Raw genomic sequence first — 15287 nt, forward strand, 5'->3', positions numbered from 1 at the left:
TATTCATCAATCCATGCTTAAACACGCTGGTTGCAAAAATGGCGTAATTGTAAAGACGATCATTTTTCTTATTCTGATTGCATCAAGTAAGTAGGCTGGGAAACATTGCACAGGTAGGTATAAGGGACAAGGTTAGCCTATACTAGGTTTCCGATAATTAAATGTACGTTAAGTAGGCCTACTGCCAATCTGAAACCAATAAAGAGAGGTTTGTTTAACCAATAACATATATTTTATATACTTTTAGCTGATGGTCTTCAATGCTTCCAATGTCACAATGCGGACAATTATATTTATTGTGACGAATTCAACTTCGTTCCAGAAATTGTCTTGGTGGTAACGTGTAATTCAACTGAAGATATTTGTGTGGTACGCAAACACTATAAATTGAATTTCAATGAAATCCTCGTTTTAGGCCGGTCGGCTTCGTGTCCGACTCCCCTGTCGGTTGTAGGCCTCTTTTGTTGTATAAGCCTTATTGCCGTTTTAGGCCCTTCGTGCGCATCGCATCCGATGAAGGTTTATTAATTGTGCACCGCTTCCTTCTGTAGACCTATTTAATTGTGCGCCACCCCTTCTGCCCCCCCCCCCCTCCCCATCCACTGTAATTAGGCCTAATTAGAGGGACAACGAATACCCTCTGAATTGAGGAGCGCACAGCAGTGAATAATGATTAAAACTTTCTTTTGTTTAATATAGACAGCATTTGTGGATGAGTTTGTCATTCGAGACTGTGGTGAAGGTGCATACATAGATACGTGCACGGACAACTACGACCGTTGTACATCATGCTCCACAGATCTTTGCAACAGCGCTTCGAGTATCGTGTTTGAAATTCCCGCTTTATTAGCATCAACCTTCTTGTCTGTTTTGATGATGTGCAGTTTTGTTTCTGAGATTGTTGGACTCTCGTTTGTTGTCATTGTATAAATTGAATCATGCCTGTACTGTTTGTGGACAGTCGAAAAGCAATGCCGTAAGTGCAATAAATAAAAAGATAACAAAAACAAAATAGATAAAAGTAAATAAATGAAGAGTGGAACGAAAATTTAATTTGCACTATTAGGCCTAGGAGTCATTTAAGCAAGCGCATATTCAACAACGTATGTATATTTAGATGTTATATTTTTCTATGCAATAAACGTATTTTTCAAAAATGATGTTTTGTTTACTCGTAGACTTCTATTAAAAAGATAAATATTTGGCGTTCCATAAGCGTAATACTTGATGATGACCATGATGACGTGAAGATGATGTTCACTTTTATTCCACTAGGCTATTTTGATAGAGCCATGAATCTATTTTTATCCCTTGTGACAAAAAAGTGATTTGCCCATATGAACATGATGATGTCATATCATTTAGGCACATCACACTTTTTTTTTGTCAAACTAGTTTGATAGTGTAGACAGAGCTTTAAACACACTAAACATGGTAGCCTATACAGTAGGCTAACAACAGTGACAAGTTATTTTACACGATACTAATTAAAATACTTACGAACACTCCAATATAAACTGCGATGACGCAAAAAATCGAAGATCGTTGATTAAAATGTGAATTATACGAAGAATTGCATTGCCAAAAAGATGAAACCAAAGTAAGTCGGAGAAATTCAAAATACGTATAACAATTGTGGTGACGATGAAAACAAAATCGAAGTGATGAAAAATTCTGTTGTAAAATAAATCTGAAAAAATTCCAATCGAAGTGTAGAGAAAAAAAATGTGAAAAATACGAAGGAAAACTCAAACGGATGAAAATCAATCGAAGAGACGAGAGGTAAAACTGAAAAAACGCTGATGAAAAAATCCTGTCGTAGAAAGAAATTCGAATAAAAAAATGTTGTTTGCTGTTAAACTTGACGTCGGCAACTCAAAACCTCAATACTTATTACGTCATACTTTAATAAAGTGTACACTAGAAAATGTGTACAAAGAAAAGCTATTGGTACCCAAACAGGATGAAAATTAATAAAAATCGAAGTAGTAACGATGAAAATAAAGTTAATGATGAAATAAATTCGAAGTGGTAAAAAAATCTGTCGTAGATAAAAAAAAAAGGAAAATTCGAATAAAAATCCTTCCTGTACCGAATTCCTAAAAGTTGTCCGAAGTTATTCTAAACAAACCTTACAACTGACCATGGTCAAAATAATCCAACAATAAACGTATACAATTAATATTGGGTCTATAATTAATTCAATTAATAATTTTCATCACATGGTTGGTTTACTCGCCTAGTTTACTAGTTTCGCCATTTTGTACATGCTTCCTTCTAAAACAAAGAATAACTAAGTGCGTGCCAATGGTGGTATGTTGTACTTTCATATTCAAATTAGTATTCTCAACAAGTGTGATGTGCCCAAATATGGTAGTGATATGCTTAAATATGTTAGTGATATGACATCATCATGTCCATATATGGGCACATCACATTTTTTGTCACATAAAGTTTGATAGTGTAGACAGAGCTTTAGATATTAATAATTGCACATATCATCAAATCCAGACAGTGATGTTTTTCATAAGACATAGCAATCGGGTGGCACTCGGTTCATATCGGGTACATATCGGTCGATAATTCGTGTTTCAAACACAAGAACCGAATTTCTCTGTATACTAAGTCTATACTGTACAATTGCTTTTAATAATTATCAATATTATACAGTACAGTACTAGTAATTGAAAGTAATTACGTAAGCGCATCGGACGTAATCTGACCAATCACGACGCGATGGATCGCACTAAATGTCGCTTGTGATTGGTCACTTGCGTTGCGCGTACATCGTCGTGTCCAAGTGATGAGCACCAAGATTTAATGTCCATCTATTTGTCAAAACTAAATTTTTAATGACGTATACACATATTTACTGTTGCATAATACTGTTTCATAATACACTTTATGTTTTCATTGAATAAAGATAATTATGTAAATCAATATTTAAAATATACCAGACATTTAATTAATTTTGTATATCACAATTTGAAAAAAAGGCACTGTATTACACAAATAACGAATGTTTATGAGTTGAATGAGAATAATATTTCATAAAATTGAGGATTGACAGTTCTATAAAATATTCTCTCCATTCAACAAATACAAAACATTCATTATTTTTATAACACACCTACTGTTGTAAGACTCTGTCTAAACAATCAAACTAGTTTGAAAAAAATAATGTGATGTGCCCAAATATGGTAATGATAAGCCCATATATTGTAGCGATATGACATTATCATGTCCATATATGGGCACATCACATTTGTTTGTCATATAAAGTTTGATATAGTAGACAGAACTTGATATAAACCTTTGTTCAATTCATCTGCCCCTTTCATCTTGAATCAATGTCAATAGCAAAAATCTGAACATGCAATAGAACCATTAAATATCACTTTCCTGTGCAATAGAACTAATACTCAACAGCATGTGATACGAAATTAACCAATCAGATGAATCATAAATATTTAAAAAATGTTTGTTTATAGAACTGTGCAAAAATATATTTATATAACAATTGCATATTTCATAAATAAATAAATACAAATAAAATATAGTATAAATGCTCTTGCAAATTATTCATTCATTCATTTTTTATTTCGGAAAAAAATAAGTCTCCAAGAACAAATTATATAACTCATACTGTACTGTCTTGTAAACAAATAAAAACAATTTAAAATGTGTTTTAAAATGTTTAGCGATCTGAAATATATAAATATAAAATATTCATACAATACATATAGTTCATGTTTTTAGTTTGTTATAAAACAATATTTCTTTATTAGTTTCAAATGTTCAGCTGTTGAAATTGAAAGCAAAATTAATAAAATCCAATATAATACTAGGATGAAAATATCTGTATTTAATTTTATTGCCTTAAAAAATGGCTATTATAGATAAATAGTAATTCATCTGGCTTTGGTCATTTTTGGGGCACACTTTGCCAACCACCATCGTGCTGTCATAAATAACCGTTTAGCTCCTTTGTTCTGTTGGTCGCATAATTATATCATGAATCTGTAAACAAAAAATAAAACAGTGTTCCTTAGTTTCCAGTTAAGCTTTAGGACCACTATAAATACCTTTTATATCACTCCCTAAGTTAACAACAATAAATTGAGAGACTGTAAATTGTGTGCAGGTAAAAAAGCAGTATCTATAAAATTTGAGCAAGTTGGGTGTATTAATGAGCATCCAGTAGACATTGATTCATCCATCCATCTTCAAACTTGGTGGGTGGGTGCAGCTCGGTGTAAAGCTCTGTCTACACAAACAAACTTCATGTGACAACAACATTTGATGTGCCCATATGGACATGATGATGTCATATCACCACCATATTTTTGCACATCACACTTTTTTGTCACATAAAGTTTGATAGTGTGGACATATCTTTAGAAAAAACAAGTTTGCATTTATTATGTCGTCAAGGTCAAAGGTCATGGCAACTCCCCTCTCTTATTTACATAATTTGAATGAATCATTAATGTTACCATCAACTTAATTACATTACATGAGATACTAAATATATCCTCCTATAAACTTACCTGACAATGTGGAGGGGCATGCAACGCATGGATCAAGGAGTTAGCAATGTCATCCGCCTCTAAGTTCTACAAAAACAAAGCACACACAGTAGATTTAAGCACTATACAACATCCCATAGATGTGATCATGGAGGTATAACATTATTATTTTATACCTCCATGATGTCATGTACACTATGGATAGAGATCAGGGGTTAAAGGGCCTAGATCAGTGGTTAAAGGGCCTGGATCGGTGGTTAAAGGGCCTAGATCAGGGGTTAAAGGGCCTAGATCAGGGGTTAAAGGGCCTAGATCAGTGGTTAAAGGACCTAGATCAGTGGTCTATTTCCTGGAAGACTGACCCTCAATGGCCTTGTTACCTCAATCTTTAGAATGTTTTACCTTCATTCGGCTATATATTTCGTTGCCTTTTTCTTCTCCTCTCATCCTTATTGAAAACTCAGTTTTAACCATACCTGGAGAAATACTCTGATAATAATAAATAAATAAAAGTTATTAGTGTAAACACACTTTAATTAACTAAAAGAACTAAAAGTAACGTGGGTTTTCCCAAGGCAACCCCCCCAAGTGTAGCGACCCTTGATGTAACACTAAAGAACTTACCGTGATCCTGATGTTAGATTTCTTGTTTCGTAGTTCCTGGCGAAGTCCTTCTGTCATTGCTGTAACCATATACTTTGTGCCGCAGTAAAATCCTGAGCCTACTACACGGTGACCACTTGTACTGACATGGCAAATAGAAAATCAATTTACTATTTATTCAGTTTTTGGATTATATGGTCTAATCAGCACCTCTAAAAAAGTTGGTGCAAGATTTTGGTCAACTTTTATCGCTCAGCCGGTCATAATCGACAATGTCAGCATAGGATGCAAGTATGTTGCAAACTTTGCTGGCTTGCCCTCTATCTTAAACTGCCCTTTATCTAAGACTGCCCTCTATCTTAAACTGCCCTCTATCTTAGATTAACATTATGGCAAATCTTGCTTTGTGAAAATATAAGAGAAAAAAATATCACTAGAGTTGGTTAAGATGAGAGAATATGTTTTTTTGGCTTAATCGTGACACTTTCGACACTTTGTTATATAATTGGCTGCCATGATTCTACATCTAACCTGTTCAAGTGGAATATATGGCCATCATCTACACCTCTCTCGGCCATTTGGTTTAGAGATTCTCGTGTACAGATCGCAAGAGCCAACACATTTACCTAAAAAATAGTCAGTGATGACAAGAAATAAAGTTTCCACAAGAAAAGGGAACAATCTCTGTTCAAGCCACTGGATTGTCAAAGGCCTCTGTAAAAAACTGCTCAACCGTACTGAACACTTTTGGTAGATTTCAAAAGAAATAATATTAAAAATATATCTAACTCACCTCCAGCATGTGTCTCCAATGTTCGGTTTTGCCGGACATCAATGGACAATCAAATCCAAGTCCAGCGTTGTTAACACAGACATCAACTCCGCCAAACTTCTCTTTGATTTCAGCAAACATGGCTAAGATTTCATCCTCTTTAGTAACGTCACATTTCACTGCATGGAGAAGACCAGGGGCGTTCTGGGATTTCAGTTCTTCTGAAATTGCCTTTTATGTAACAATAATTAGAATTTTTACCTAACAAAGTAACATATTTTGTTATTATAATTGCACCTTTGTTTTGCTTCACTCACGTCCTCATAATACATCTCAGTAGGCTATATTGGTTATTATTGGTGGCTAAATATATGCACCAAGACCTGACCAACTAGTTTACTATTATGTTGGCTTTAGCATAGCTTTAAACGATTTATCAAGGTTCGTATACATAATATCATATAGTATAATTGCTAGGCCTAGCCTAGTACGTACTTAAGGCTTAAGTTAAGCCTAACCTACCTTGACTTTATCGACTCCATTGTTCGCACACCCAACCACTTTCATTCCATGACTTACTAACTTTTTAGCGATAGCTGCACCAATACCTACAGATGCACCAGTTACCAAAGCCACACGTCCAACCCAACGATCTGCCATTTTATATTCAAAACAATCCTAAAACTTAGCAAATAAATAGGCCTACTGGTCGTAGAGCAGCAGAGAACAGTGAGTCTGAGACTGTGTGCAGTCAAGCGTAAAACCAAATTGCATTTATAAATTTGCATAAAGCGCCACCACATAGCCCTGGGAACAGCACTCTAAAACCTGGAACTTTGACCAATTCGGACTGTATAAACACAGAACAAATATTTATCTTCGGATCCGAGTGTAGAAGAAAATGTAAAACCAAACCCGAATTGACCGATTCATTGTTAAAACGCCAGAAATTGTGACAAAAAAATGATTTTTTTATTTATTTATTATTTATCTAAAAAAAAAACATTTTTTTAATCAATATATACCTAAGCAAATATACATTAATTATACTTGTATTAAGTGACCTACATATTCAATTAATATCAGCAAGACAATCTTGCCTTGGTATCAGAGGTTACGAATTATCCGTAAATATGTGATTCCTTCATTCATAAATAATCATCATTCAATTAATACCATATAACTAAAATTATCAAAGTCATGACACTAAACTTATAAATCAATCTCTTTGTATTTAATCCGTAACGTTTTTGAATATAGGCCTAATGTTGACTGCTGTTTGAACCTCGTAGCCTCATGGATCCGATGGTGATGGGTACATTGTCTTGTTCATATTCTCCTCATTTTTCGATAAGCCCATTAGGTGTCCTGGTCAATTGGTCTTAAAATGATGTCATGAATCTGAAAATAAATTTCAAAATTTAAATTAAATATTGACGTAATAAATGCTAGTTAGTAAATGTTTGCCTATAATTAAGTACAGGAAGCCGTTTCTGTGGCGGCCTGAAGTTATATTATTATAAAATACTTTTTGAGTTAATAAACTTACTTGACAATGTGGTGGTGCGTGTAGAGCATGAACCAATGCATTGGCAATATCATCAGGATTAAGACTCTATATTCAAAATTTAATATCGAGAAAAAACATTACGAACTATCATTTTTATTATCAAGCATATTACACCTGACGTAGCCTACATTCCTAAATTTTATAAATACCATATTTATTCGAATAAACGCCTCCCTCGAAGAACCTCGTTTGGAATAAACGTCCGCTTCAAATAAACGCCCCGGGGCCTTTATTTTTCCCCGCAAATAAACGTCCATCACATGCATATACACACAATTATGTATTATATAACAACTATTTGTAGTAGAATTCATTGACTTCTGTGATCTACAATATTTACTAATCATTTTATTATACTTTCTAATGTATGTTTATCATTTCTTGATATTAATTGAGTTTTTTTTCATATTTAGGAAGAATTTATTTTATTATACATGTTACCATATTATTACATCCAAACAAATAAACGCCTCCCTCTAATAAACGCCCCTTTAAAAACCCTCCCCAACATCAATAAACGCCCCGAGCGTTTATTCGAATAAATACGGTAACTTCTCAGTTCCAGGGATCATACCAGTAGTACAGGGCGCCGTCCGACATACTATCTACGTCATGATGTGTCGGATGGCGCCCCGTATCTAGTACAGTACATCACGGACACGAGTGCCATTCCCATGGAGAGGTATTATTTAATATGTTCAAAAAATTATAATTAAATAAAATGTAATGGTTAAATTTGTTTTGATATCTTTTCTATATTGTATTGGAATTATGCTCCTGAGAGTAACGAATGGAACCCAGACGCATTTGTGCAAAAACAGTAAGACATTATCTACCTTCATTGTGCTTAAAATTTGCTCTGACATTTCCTCACCAAGCATTCTGCTCATAAATTCAGTTTTAACATAACCTGGAGATATGCACTGTAGTAAAGAAAACATAAAACACAATGTTTATGAACAAATAAATTCAGTTCTTTGTAAATGTTGGTTATGTGTTAACCCCACATTGCATCTTTCACTTTCTCTTATCTCGGTTAAAAGATACTTCTCGTACAAGTCACGTCAGATCCCCTCCCCACACCCACCTTTAAGGGAAGCGATCGCGCGTATGATGACGTCAGAATGCAAAATCCAATTCTCCCCTCTCACAACGCGCGCCATAAAATGTATATTATAATAATATGGTCAACCGTTCTAACCGTGACTCTGATGTTTGATTTCTTCGCTCTCAGTTCTTGTCGAAGTCCTTCCGTCAAAGCTGTAACCATGTGCTTTGTTCCGCAGTAAAAAGGAATACCCTCCAAGACTTTGTGTCCACCCAAACTGGAAACAATAAAAATAGTGACATTTTTGTAATATACAAACAAATCTGTGTTTCTTATATAAAAAAAATAAATAACGCGCAGAATGCGAAATTCATACCTGCTTAAGTTAAAAATATGGCCATCATCGACTCCTTTTGACTCCATTTGACTCAGAGCCTCTCTTGTACAAACCGAAAGGCCTAAAACGTTTACCTAAAGTGGAAAAATACACAATAAATAAAACGTTATTGGTGGATCCATCACGAAAGACCAAATCCTCGATTTGGTGCGTAAGTGCTTGCATTTCATCATTTTTCATTTAGTTTATATTTTTATTTTAAAAATAGCCCATATCTACTATACCATACCTCTAGTAGACGTCGCCAGTCCTCTGTTTTGCCGGACATCAATGGACAATCAATTGAAAGACCAGCGTTGTTAATACAGACATCAACTCCTCCAAACTTGTCTTTGATCTCAGCAAACATAGCTAAGATTTCATTTTCTTTACTGACGTCACACTTCACCGGATAAAGAAGACCAGGAGCTTTCTGGGATTTCAGTTCTGCAGCAATTGCCTTTATTTAATTCAAACAATATTACAAAAATAATAATTTTTTAAACATAAATAAATAAAAAAAGGCGTTTTTTAGTAACAATAAGAGGCCGATAAATCCTAAAGATATAGATTTATGGACTTTTTAAAATTAAGTAACATCTTTGTTTCAATAATTAAATAAAGTACCTTGACTTTATCGACTCCATTGTTCGCACATCCAACCACCTTCATTCCATGTTTTACTAACTTTTTAGCGATAGCTGCACCAATACCTACAGATGCACCAGTTACCAAAGCCACACGTCCTACCCAACGATCTGCCATCATGAGAATAACTTAAATTTCGACGATCCTGTGCTGAACCACCTTTCATGAGTGACTCAGCATTTTGGTACTTCATTCATCTTTATTGGTCCGTGTATACTATTGTTTAAATACAGTTAGAGCTTGTGTGTATGTAACCAACACTGACTCAGCAAAAATGAATTTCACTCAAAATGTATTATTTTCAATGACCTTTGGAATGACCCCGCTTCTCATAAAATACAGGTAGGTTGTGAAGGATTTGGCATTTATATGAAAAAAAAATGCATATTGTGTCCAAACGTGATGATGAAACTTGTGACGACATCAATGAATCTAAACGCTACCTATAGTAATATCTGATCGTAACAGTAGGCCTCAAGTGTAAAAACCAAACGCACCAACGGTATATAAAGACGCAAATTTTATTTTTACACAAAGAATTAATTATGAATAATAATATCCCAATTTGTGTCCATTTGAATTTATAAAAATAGTGTTTAGATCTTAAACATGTATTTTGTACCCGCATTTTCCACACATTTAGCCTTAAACATGTTTAGATACGAAGATTATGCCACCTCTAAATACATTCTACACATGTAGTCTGTATCCAATTCAACAGTGACGTGTTGAAGCAATAATAAAGACACGCTTAGGTTTTAAACGTGTTTAATTTGCCATGTGTGGAGCCACAGTAAAACCATATGCACGCAACGCTAAACACGTACCTAAACATGTACCTAAACATGTACCTAAACATGTTGACTGAAAGTATAAAACCACTTGTACTCTTTAATTTTATAGATTAACACCACCATTTATTAATCAGAAAACCTGTTAATTATACTCGTATTATTTACGCAATCAACTAAAGAGGTGCTACAAACAACTAGATACGGACGTCAGTGTAATCCGCATTTATTATTATTTATTGAACATAACGTTCCCTGTACAGCTCATGGAAAGAGTCACGTGAGCACTTCCAAACTTTGTTCTCATGACGTAACGCAAGGCAAGCGTGTTGACCAATGACAAGCGACAGTAATAATTCCTCAATTGTGATTGGTCAACAAACTTACGCTGCGTTGCGTCCTTGTGTTGTGTCTTTAGAGGAAACCATGGAACTATAATATAAGATAGTTCCATGGAGGGAACCAAGCATTAGGGGATGCGCACGAATTCCGTCCTGTCAAGCTTGGTTCCCACTAGAACGTAATGCAAGGACGTAAACGCAACGTAAGCGTGTTGACCAATGACAAGCGAAGTTATAGACAGTTAGCAATCACAAGCGAATAAGCCATCGCTTGTGATTGGTCAATTCACTTGCGTTACGTCCTTGCGTTGCGTTGCTAGTGGAAATCACGCTTTATGTCTGCTTATGATATTATATTGGAGTCTTCTTATTACTCGTTCTGGTTATTAGTTGGTCGTAAAAGTATATCATGAACCTGTTTTAAAAATAAGACAATGAATAAAAGTAAAATCGATGAAGGACTGACGTAAATTCTACGTATTTTCTATTTATTTTGTGAGGTGTAATATGTTGATTCTGACAAAATTATTAGCATTAATTTATGAAACTTACCTGGCAATGAGGAGGAGCGTGCAAAGCATATGCTAACGCGTCAGCAATGTCTTCAGCATCAAGACCCTAGAAAAAGAAGACATAGGTTATAAAAGCTGAAGGGGAAAAGGGGTTGGGGGAATAAATGACCCAGGAAATTGTGTTTAAAACCATCCATGCGCGGTCCTTCCTGAACCACTAGACAATTTGGCCTACGTCACACCTCTGTATATTATTAATCTTCTCCAAAATGTCCTGGCCTTTGGCCTATAATGAAATTTATAATATTTGTATTTATCATTAGCCTATTGTAAGAAAAACGTACCTTCATTTCATAGGTATATTTTTTTGCAATTTCTTCGCCTACCATCCTCTGTAGAAATTCCGTTCGAACATAACCAGGAGATATGCTCTGTGGAAGAAACAGGTCAATACTTTATCGATCATGTCAAAATATATACTGCAGTTACCGCAGTAATTACCTTTTTGAACGAAAATATAACGTATGATTAATTTTGTGTACGGTAGTAACAATAAACAATGTATGATTAATTGATAAACAAAATGTAGTTACTGCAGTAACTGCAGCAGAATGATTTGTGTACACACTGAAAACATTGGAAACATATCACATAGAATGTATCCACGTATTATTGGGACTTTTGTTTTGTTTTTTAGTTTAAAAAAACTCTGCACGAAGGCTTTAATAACCCCTGCCATTGATGGGCACGCGGTCATATACTATTTTTAGTCGCGTGGAAGCGACTCTATAGTTCACTATGTCGGTCGGTCGGTCGGTCTGTCGGTCTGTCGGTCTGTCGGTCCGGTATCACTATGCGTTTTATCGCTTTCTGACCTCATCTTGATATCAGTTTAATCTAGATAGGTCAATTTTTCACAGTATATTCCTTATGGCCAGGAATCAATGTGGTTATGTTTTCACGGTGCGCAATAAAAAATTACGCGGTCTACGCACGATTTAACGAAATCACGTTTGTAATCATATCTTCACAACCATGAATCACAATTAAATAAAATTTGGTACTCATAAATTTCAGGGCATAAATCATCATATGGCAATACAATTACGTGCGTAGCGCATGTAACGCATGCGTACGCGCGCTTAAAATTTTCACAATTTATTTTCGATGAAATAAGAGTACGTTTCAGGCAATTTTAAGCGTTTACAAAATTGCCATGAGTGCGCATATTTTTGCGCGCGCACTGCGCGTTAAATGTTATTGCGCACTCTTTTTGCCCGATTTCTGTTTTCTTGACTTACTTTTCAACTCGAAATTACGTTATACGAGCACGTCAAAAGTGACAGGCTACGCACGTGTAAATTAAAAAAATATAAATGTTTTTAAACATTTCAACATTTTTAAACATGTTCAGTAATTTCGGTCAGTATAGTTCACTATGTCGGTCGGTCTGTCTGTCTGTCTGTCGGTCTGTCTGTCGGTCTGTCTGTCGGTCCGGTATCACTATGCATTGTAGCACGCGACTTAATGGCTGTTGGCCTTGTTTGTATAAAGCTCTGTCTACACTATCAAACTAGTTCGACAAAAAAGGTGTGATGTGCCCAAATATGGTAGTGATATACTTAGATATGGTAGTGATATGGATGACATCATCATGTCCATATATGGGCACATCACATTTGATTCATAAAGTTTGATGAGTGTAGACAGAGCTTACCGTTCTGTTTCTAGACCCCTTGTCGATATTATACATTCTCAACTTAGTGCCGTAGTGAGCCCTAAAGCGTGTTCCCACTAGAACGCAACGCAGCGACGTATTGACGCAAAGTGCTGTAATTGCGTAATCACAAGTGGGAACCGACGACGCAACAGTGCTGCAAACATGGCAGGTTTGATTTCACACCGGCGGGGGCAAACACAGTTATTGGAAGGGCATTTTGTTACGTTGCGTATGTTGCGTATGTTGTGTTGCTAGTGGGAACCAAGCTTAAACATTTCTGCTAACCGTGATTCTGATGTTTGATTTCTTCGCTCTCAGTTCTTGTCGAAGTCCTTCTGTCAAAGCTCTAACCATGTGTTTTGTTCCACAGTAAAATGAGACGGATGAGAATACGAAATGTCCACCAACGCTGAAAAAAAAAAAATAAAACACTTTAAAATAAAGGTTGAGCCACAACATAAATTATATAAAAATATGATTTAATTGCATGTTCAACCCTCACGCGATGAAAACACGATCCGTGTTTTTGCTTGTTGTTCAGAAAAGCCAGGTCACAGGCTGACTTGTGTTTCCCATAAATTATATTAAAAAAAATAAATTGCAAAAAATATAATGACGTATAATACATAAATCATAATGTATTCAAAAACAGAATATATACCTGCTTAAGTGAAATATATGGCCATCATCCACGCCCCTCTCTGTCATTTGATTTAGGGCCTCTCTTGTACAGATAGAAAGTCCTAAAACGTTTACCTATATAATGGAGGAAAAAAATAATAATGGGTAATTATTTTTTACCTCCATTACTATATTTAGTGTCACAATACACAAGGAACGGTTAATGCTTGACTCGTTATTACTACTACAATTTGCCTCTATTGTCCACCACCTAAACATGCTATATAAATAAGTGCATATTTCCTTTTGACAAATAAGCATGACTTGGCGCGCCATACATGACTTGTTTTCTCTGCTGCTTTTGAATGTATTAGTGGTTAATGATAAGGCCCATTTATGGCCTACCAGACCGTTAACGATCGACGATAACTAGACAAAATATGTATTTTTCGTATATATTAAAACCAGAGAAATCAAAGAAGTTTTCATCCTAGATCTAGGATAATCATCTATGCTGCCTTGGTGAATGTGATATTTTCAAAAGTCCAAATAAATGACACGTGATTAGTAAGAGCAATCAGGACAATAAATGGCTGGCTATCCATAGTACAGTAGTTTCCTAATTTCATTTATTTTTTATAACAAAAATTTATATCTGTTTATCGCCGTTTGTTATCGTATAAACTGGCCCTAATTAACACGTGACGTCACGTAGACCAAATGTGTCCGTACGAGATAAGTCCGATAGTGCGCATTACAGTTGTTTTGCTATAAAAGTAGTTTTTAAAAACATTACACGAAATGTACAGAAAACCTTACATCTAGTAAATGTCGCCAGTCCTCTGTTTTGCCGGACATCAATGGACAATCAATTGAAAGTCCAGCGTTGTTAACACAGACATCAACTCCTCCAAACTTGTCTTTGATCTCAGCAAACATGGCTAAGATTTCATTCTCTTTACTGATGTCACATTTCACAGGATGGAGAATACCTGGGGCATTCTGGGATTTTAGTTCTTCTGCAATTGCCTACAAATATTATTTAACAAAAACATATATGAATTGTTTGGCCTAGGCCTATAGATATTACGTTACTAGGCGCGCGGATTTGGGGCGTATATACAGGAAAAGAAAGTATGTTGGAATACCAACAGGATAATTCGTCGACAACGTATTGGTTTGGACAATAAACTAATTTCTCCATGGTATAACTTTCCTAGAACTTAGTGACATTTCACGGTGTCACTCACGATGACATGTCTTTTATTGCTTAATCCATGGATTATTATAAATGTTCGCCTTTTCAATCTCCATAATCCCCGATAAGCCATCTATATTGCTACACTATACCTCATAGATTACCCCACAATTAAACATTTATACCTTGACTTTATCGACTCCATTGTTCGCACATCCAACCACCTTCATTCCATGTTTTACCAACTTTTTAGCGATAGCTGCACCAATACCTACAGATGCACCAGTTACCAAAGCCACACGTCCAACCCAACGATCTGCCATCATGAGAATACTGTACTTAAATTTTGGATCGTCCAACGATGTTTAACTAGTGACTGGTTAGCGTCACCCTCGGCAAATATTATTTCCTAATCTATATCTTTTCATATTTATTATGACCCTTTGTCCACATCGCATTGATTTTGCATATGAATTAAGGTCACGTGGCAAAAAGGGTATGCATTGATACCACTTCATGTGTGCCCTTTTCCCTTTGGCTATTATTAAAATTGCCATG

The 15287-nt window shown here is 35.4% G+C and overlaps 3 protein-coding genes and 1 long non-coding RNA gene across 4 annotated transcripts; 1 reads left to right on the top strand and 3 right to left on the bottom strand.

Moving 5' to 3' along the window:
* Window positions 1-22: 22 nt before the first annotated feature.
* On the top strand, window positions 23-795 carry LOC140043919 (uncharacterized). Its single transcript, XR_011844438.1, has 3 exons — window positions 23-113; window positions 248-369; window positions 700-795. It is a non-coding gene; the product is annotated as an uncharacterized lncRNA (long non-coding RNA).
* A 2295-nt stretch (window positions 796-3090) lies between these two features.
* LOC140043921 (dehydrogenase/reductase SDR family member 11-like) lies at window positions 3091-6705 on the bottom strand. The gene is made up of 7 exons (XM_072088408.1): window positions 6427-6705; window positions 5926-6135; window positions 5664-5758; window positions 5154-5274; window positions 4932-5018; window positions 4551-4616; window positions 3091-4020 (listed from the first exon to the last, which is right to left on the bottom strand). The coding sequence occupies exons 1-7, from the start codon at window positions 6562-6564 to the stop codon at window positions 3979-3981; spliced, it is 759 nt and encodes a 252-aa protein (XP_071944509.1). The 5' UTR covers window positions 6565-6705; the 3' UTR covers window positions 3091-3978.
* A 161-nt stretch (window positions 6706-6866) lies between these two features.
* On the bottom strand, window positions 6867-9680 carry LOC140045393 (dehydrogenase/reductase SDR family member 11-like). Its single transcript, XM_072090256.1, has 7 exons — window positions 9526-9680; window positions 9149-9358; window positions 8899-8993; window positions 8676-8799; window positions 8311-8397; window positions 7454-7519; window positions 6867-7305 (listed from the first exon to the last, which is right to left on the bottom strand). Exons 1-7 carry the CDS (start codon window positions 9664-9666, stop codon window positions 7264-7266), a joined length of 765 nt encoding a protein of 254 aa, XP_071946357.1. The 5' UTR covers window positions 9667-9680; the 3' UTR covers window positions 6867-7263.
* Window positions 9681-10053: 373 nt separating this feature from the next.
* On the bottom strand, window positions 10054-15155 carry LOC140045392 (dehydrogenase/reductase SDR family member 11-like). The gene is made up of 7 exons (XM_072090255.1): window positions 14915-15155; window positions 14351-14560; window positions 13572-13666; window positions 13196-13319; window positions 11535-11621; window positions 11231-11296; window positions 10054-11093 (listed from the first exon to the last, which is right to left on the bottom strand). Exons 1-7 carry the CDS (start codon window positions 15053-15055, stop codon window positions 11049-11051), a joined length of 768 nt encoding a protein of 255 aa, XP_071946356.1. The 5' UTR covers window positions 15056-15155; the 3' UTR covers window positions 10054-11048.
* Window positions 15156-15287: the final 132 nt, after the last annotated feature.

The sequence above is a fragment of the Antedon mediterranea genome, chromosome 3, assembly GCF_964355755.1.
Source record: "Antedon mediterranea chromosome 3, ecAntMedi1.1, whole genome shotgun sequence".
NCBI lineage: Eukaryota > Metazoa > Echinodermata > Crinoidea > Comatulida > Antedonidae > Antedon > Antedon mediterranea.

Coding starts and splice junctions, on each gene's coding strand:
- LOC140043921 (XM_072088408.1), bottom strand. CDS start 6,564: ATGGCAGATCGTTGGGTTGGACGTGTGGCTTTGGTAACTGGTGCATCT. Junction 6,136..6,426: donor ATGGAGTCGATAAAGTCAAG/GTAGGTTAGGCT, acceptor GTTACATAAAAG/GCAATTTCAGAAGAACTGAA. Junction 5,019..5,153: donor AATCTAACATCAGGATCACG/GTAAGTTCTTTA, acceptor TATTATTATCAG/AGTATTTCTCCAGGTATGGT.
- LOC140045393 (XM_072090256.1), bottom strand. CDS start 9,666: ATGATGGCAGATCGTTGGGTAGGACGTGTGGCTTTGGTAACTGGTGCA. Junction 7,520..8,310: donor AAATTTTAAGCACAATGAAG/GTAGATAATGTC, acceptor TTTTGAATATAG/AGTCTTAATCCTGATGATAT. Junction 7,306..7,453: donor ACGCACCACCACATTGTCAA/GTAAGTTTATTA, acceptor ATTTATTTTCAG/ATTCATGACATCATTTTAAG.
- LOC140045392 (XM_072090255.1), bottom strand. CDS start 15,055: ATGATGGCAGATCGTTGGGTTGGACGTGTGGCTTTGGTAACTGGTGCA. Junction 11,622..13,195: donor AATCAAACATCAGAATCACG/GTTAGCAGAAAT, acceptor TTTCTTCCACAG/AGCATATCTCCTGGTTATGT. Junction 11,094..11,230: donor ACGCTCCTCCTCATTGCCAG/GTAAGTTTCATA, acceptor TTTTTAAAACAG/GTTCATGATATACTTTTACG.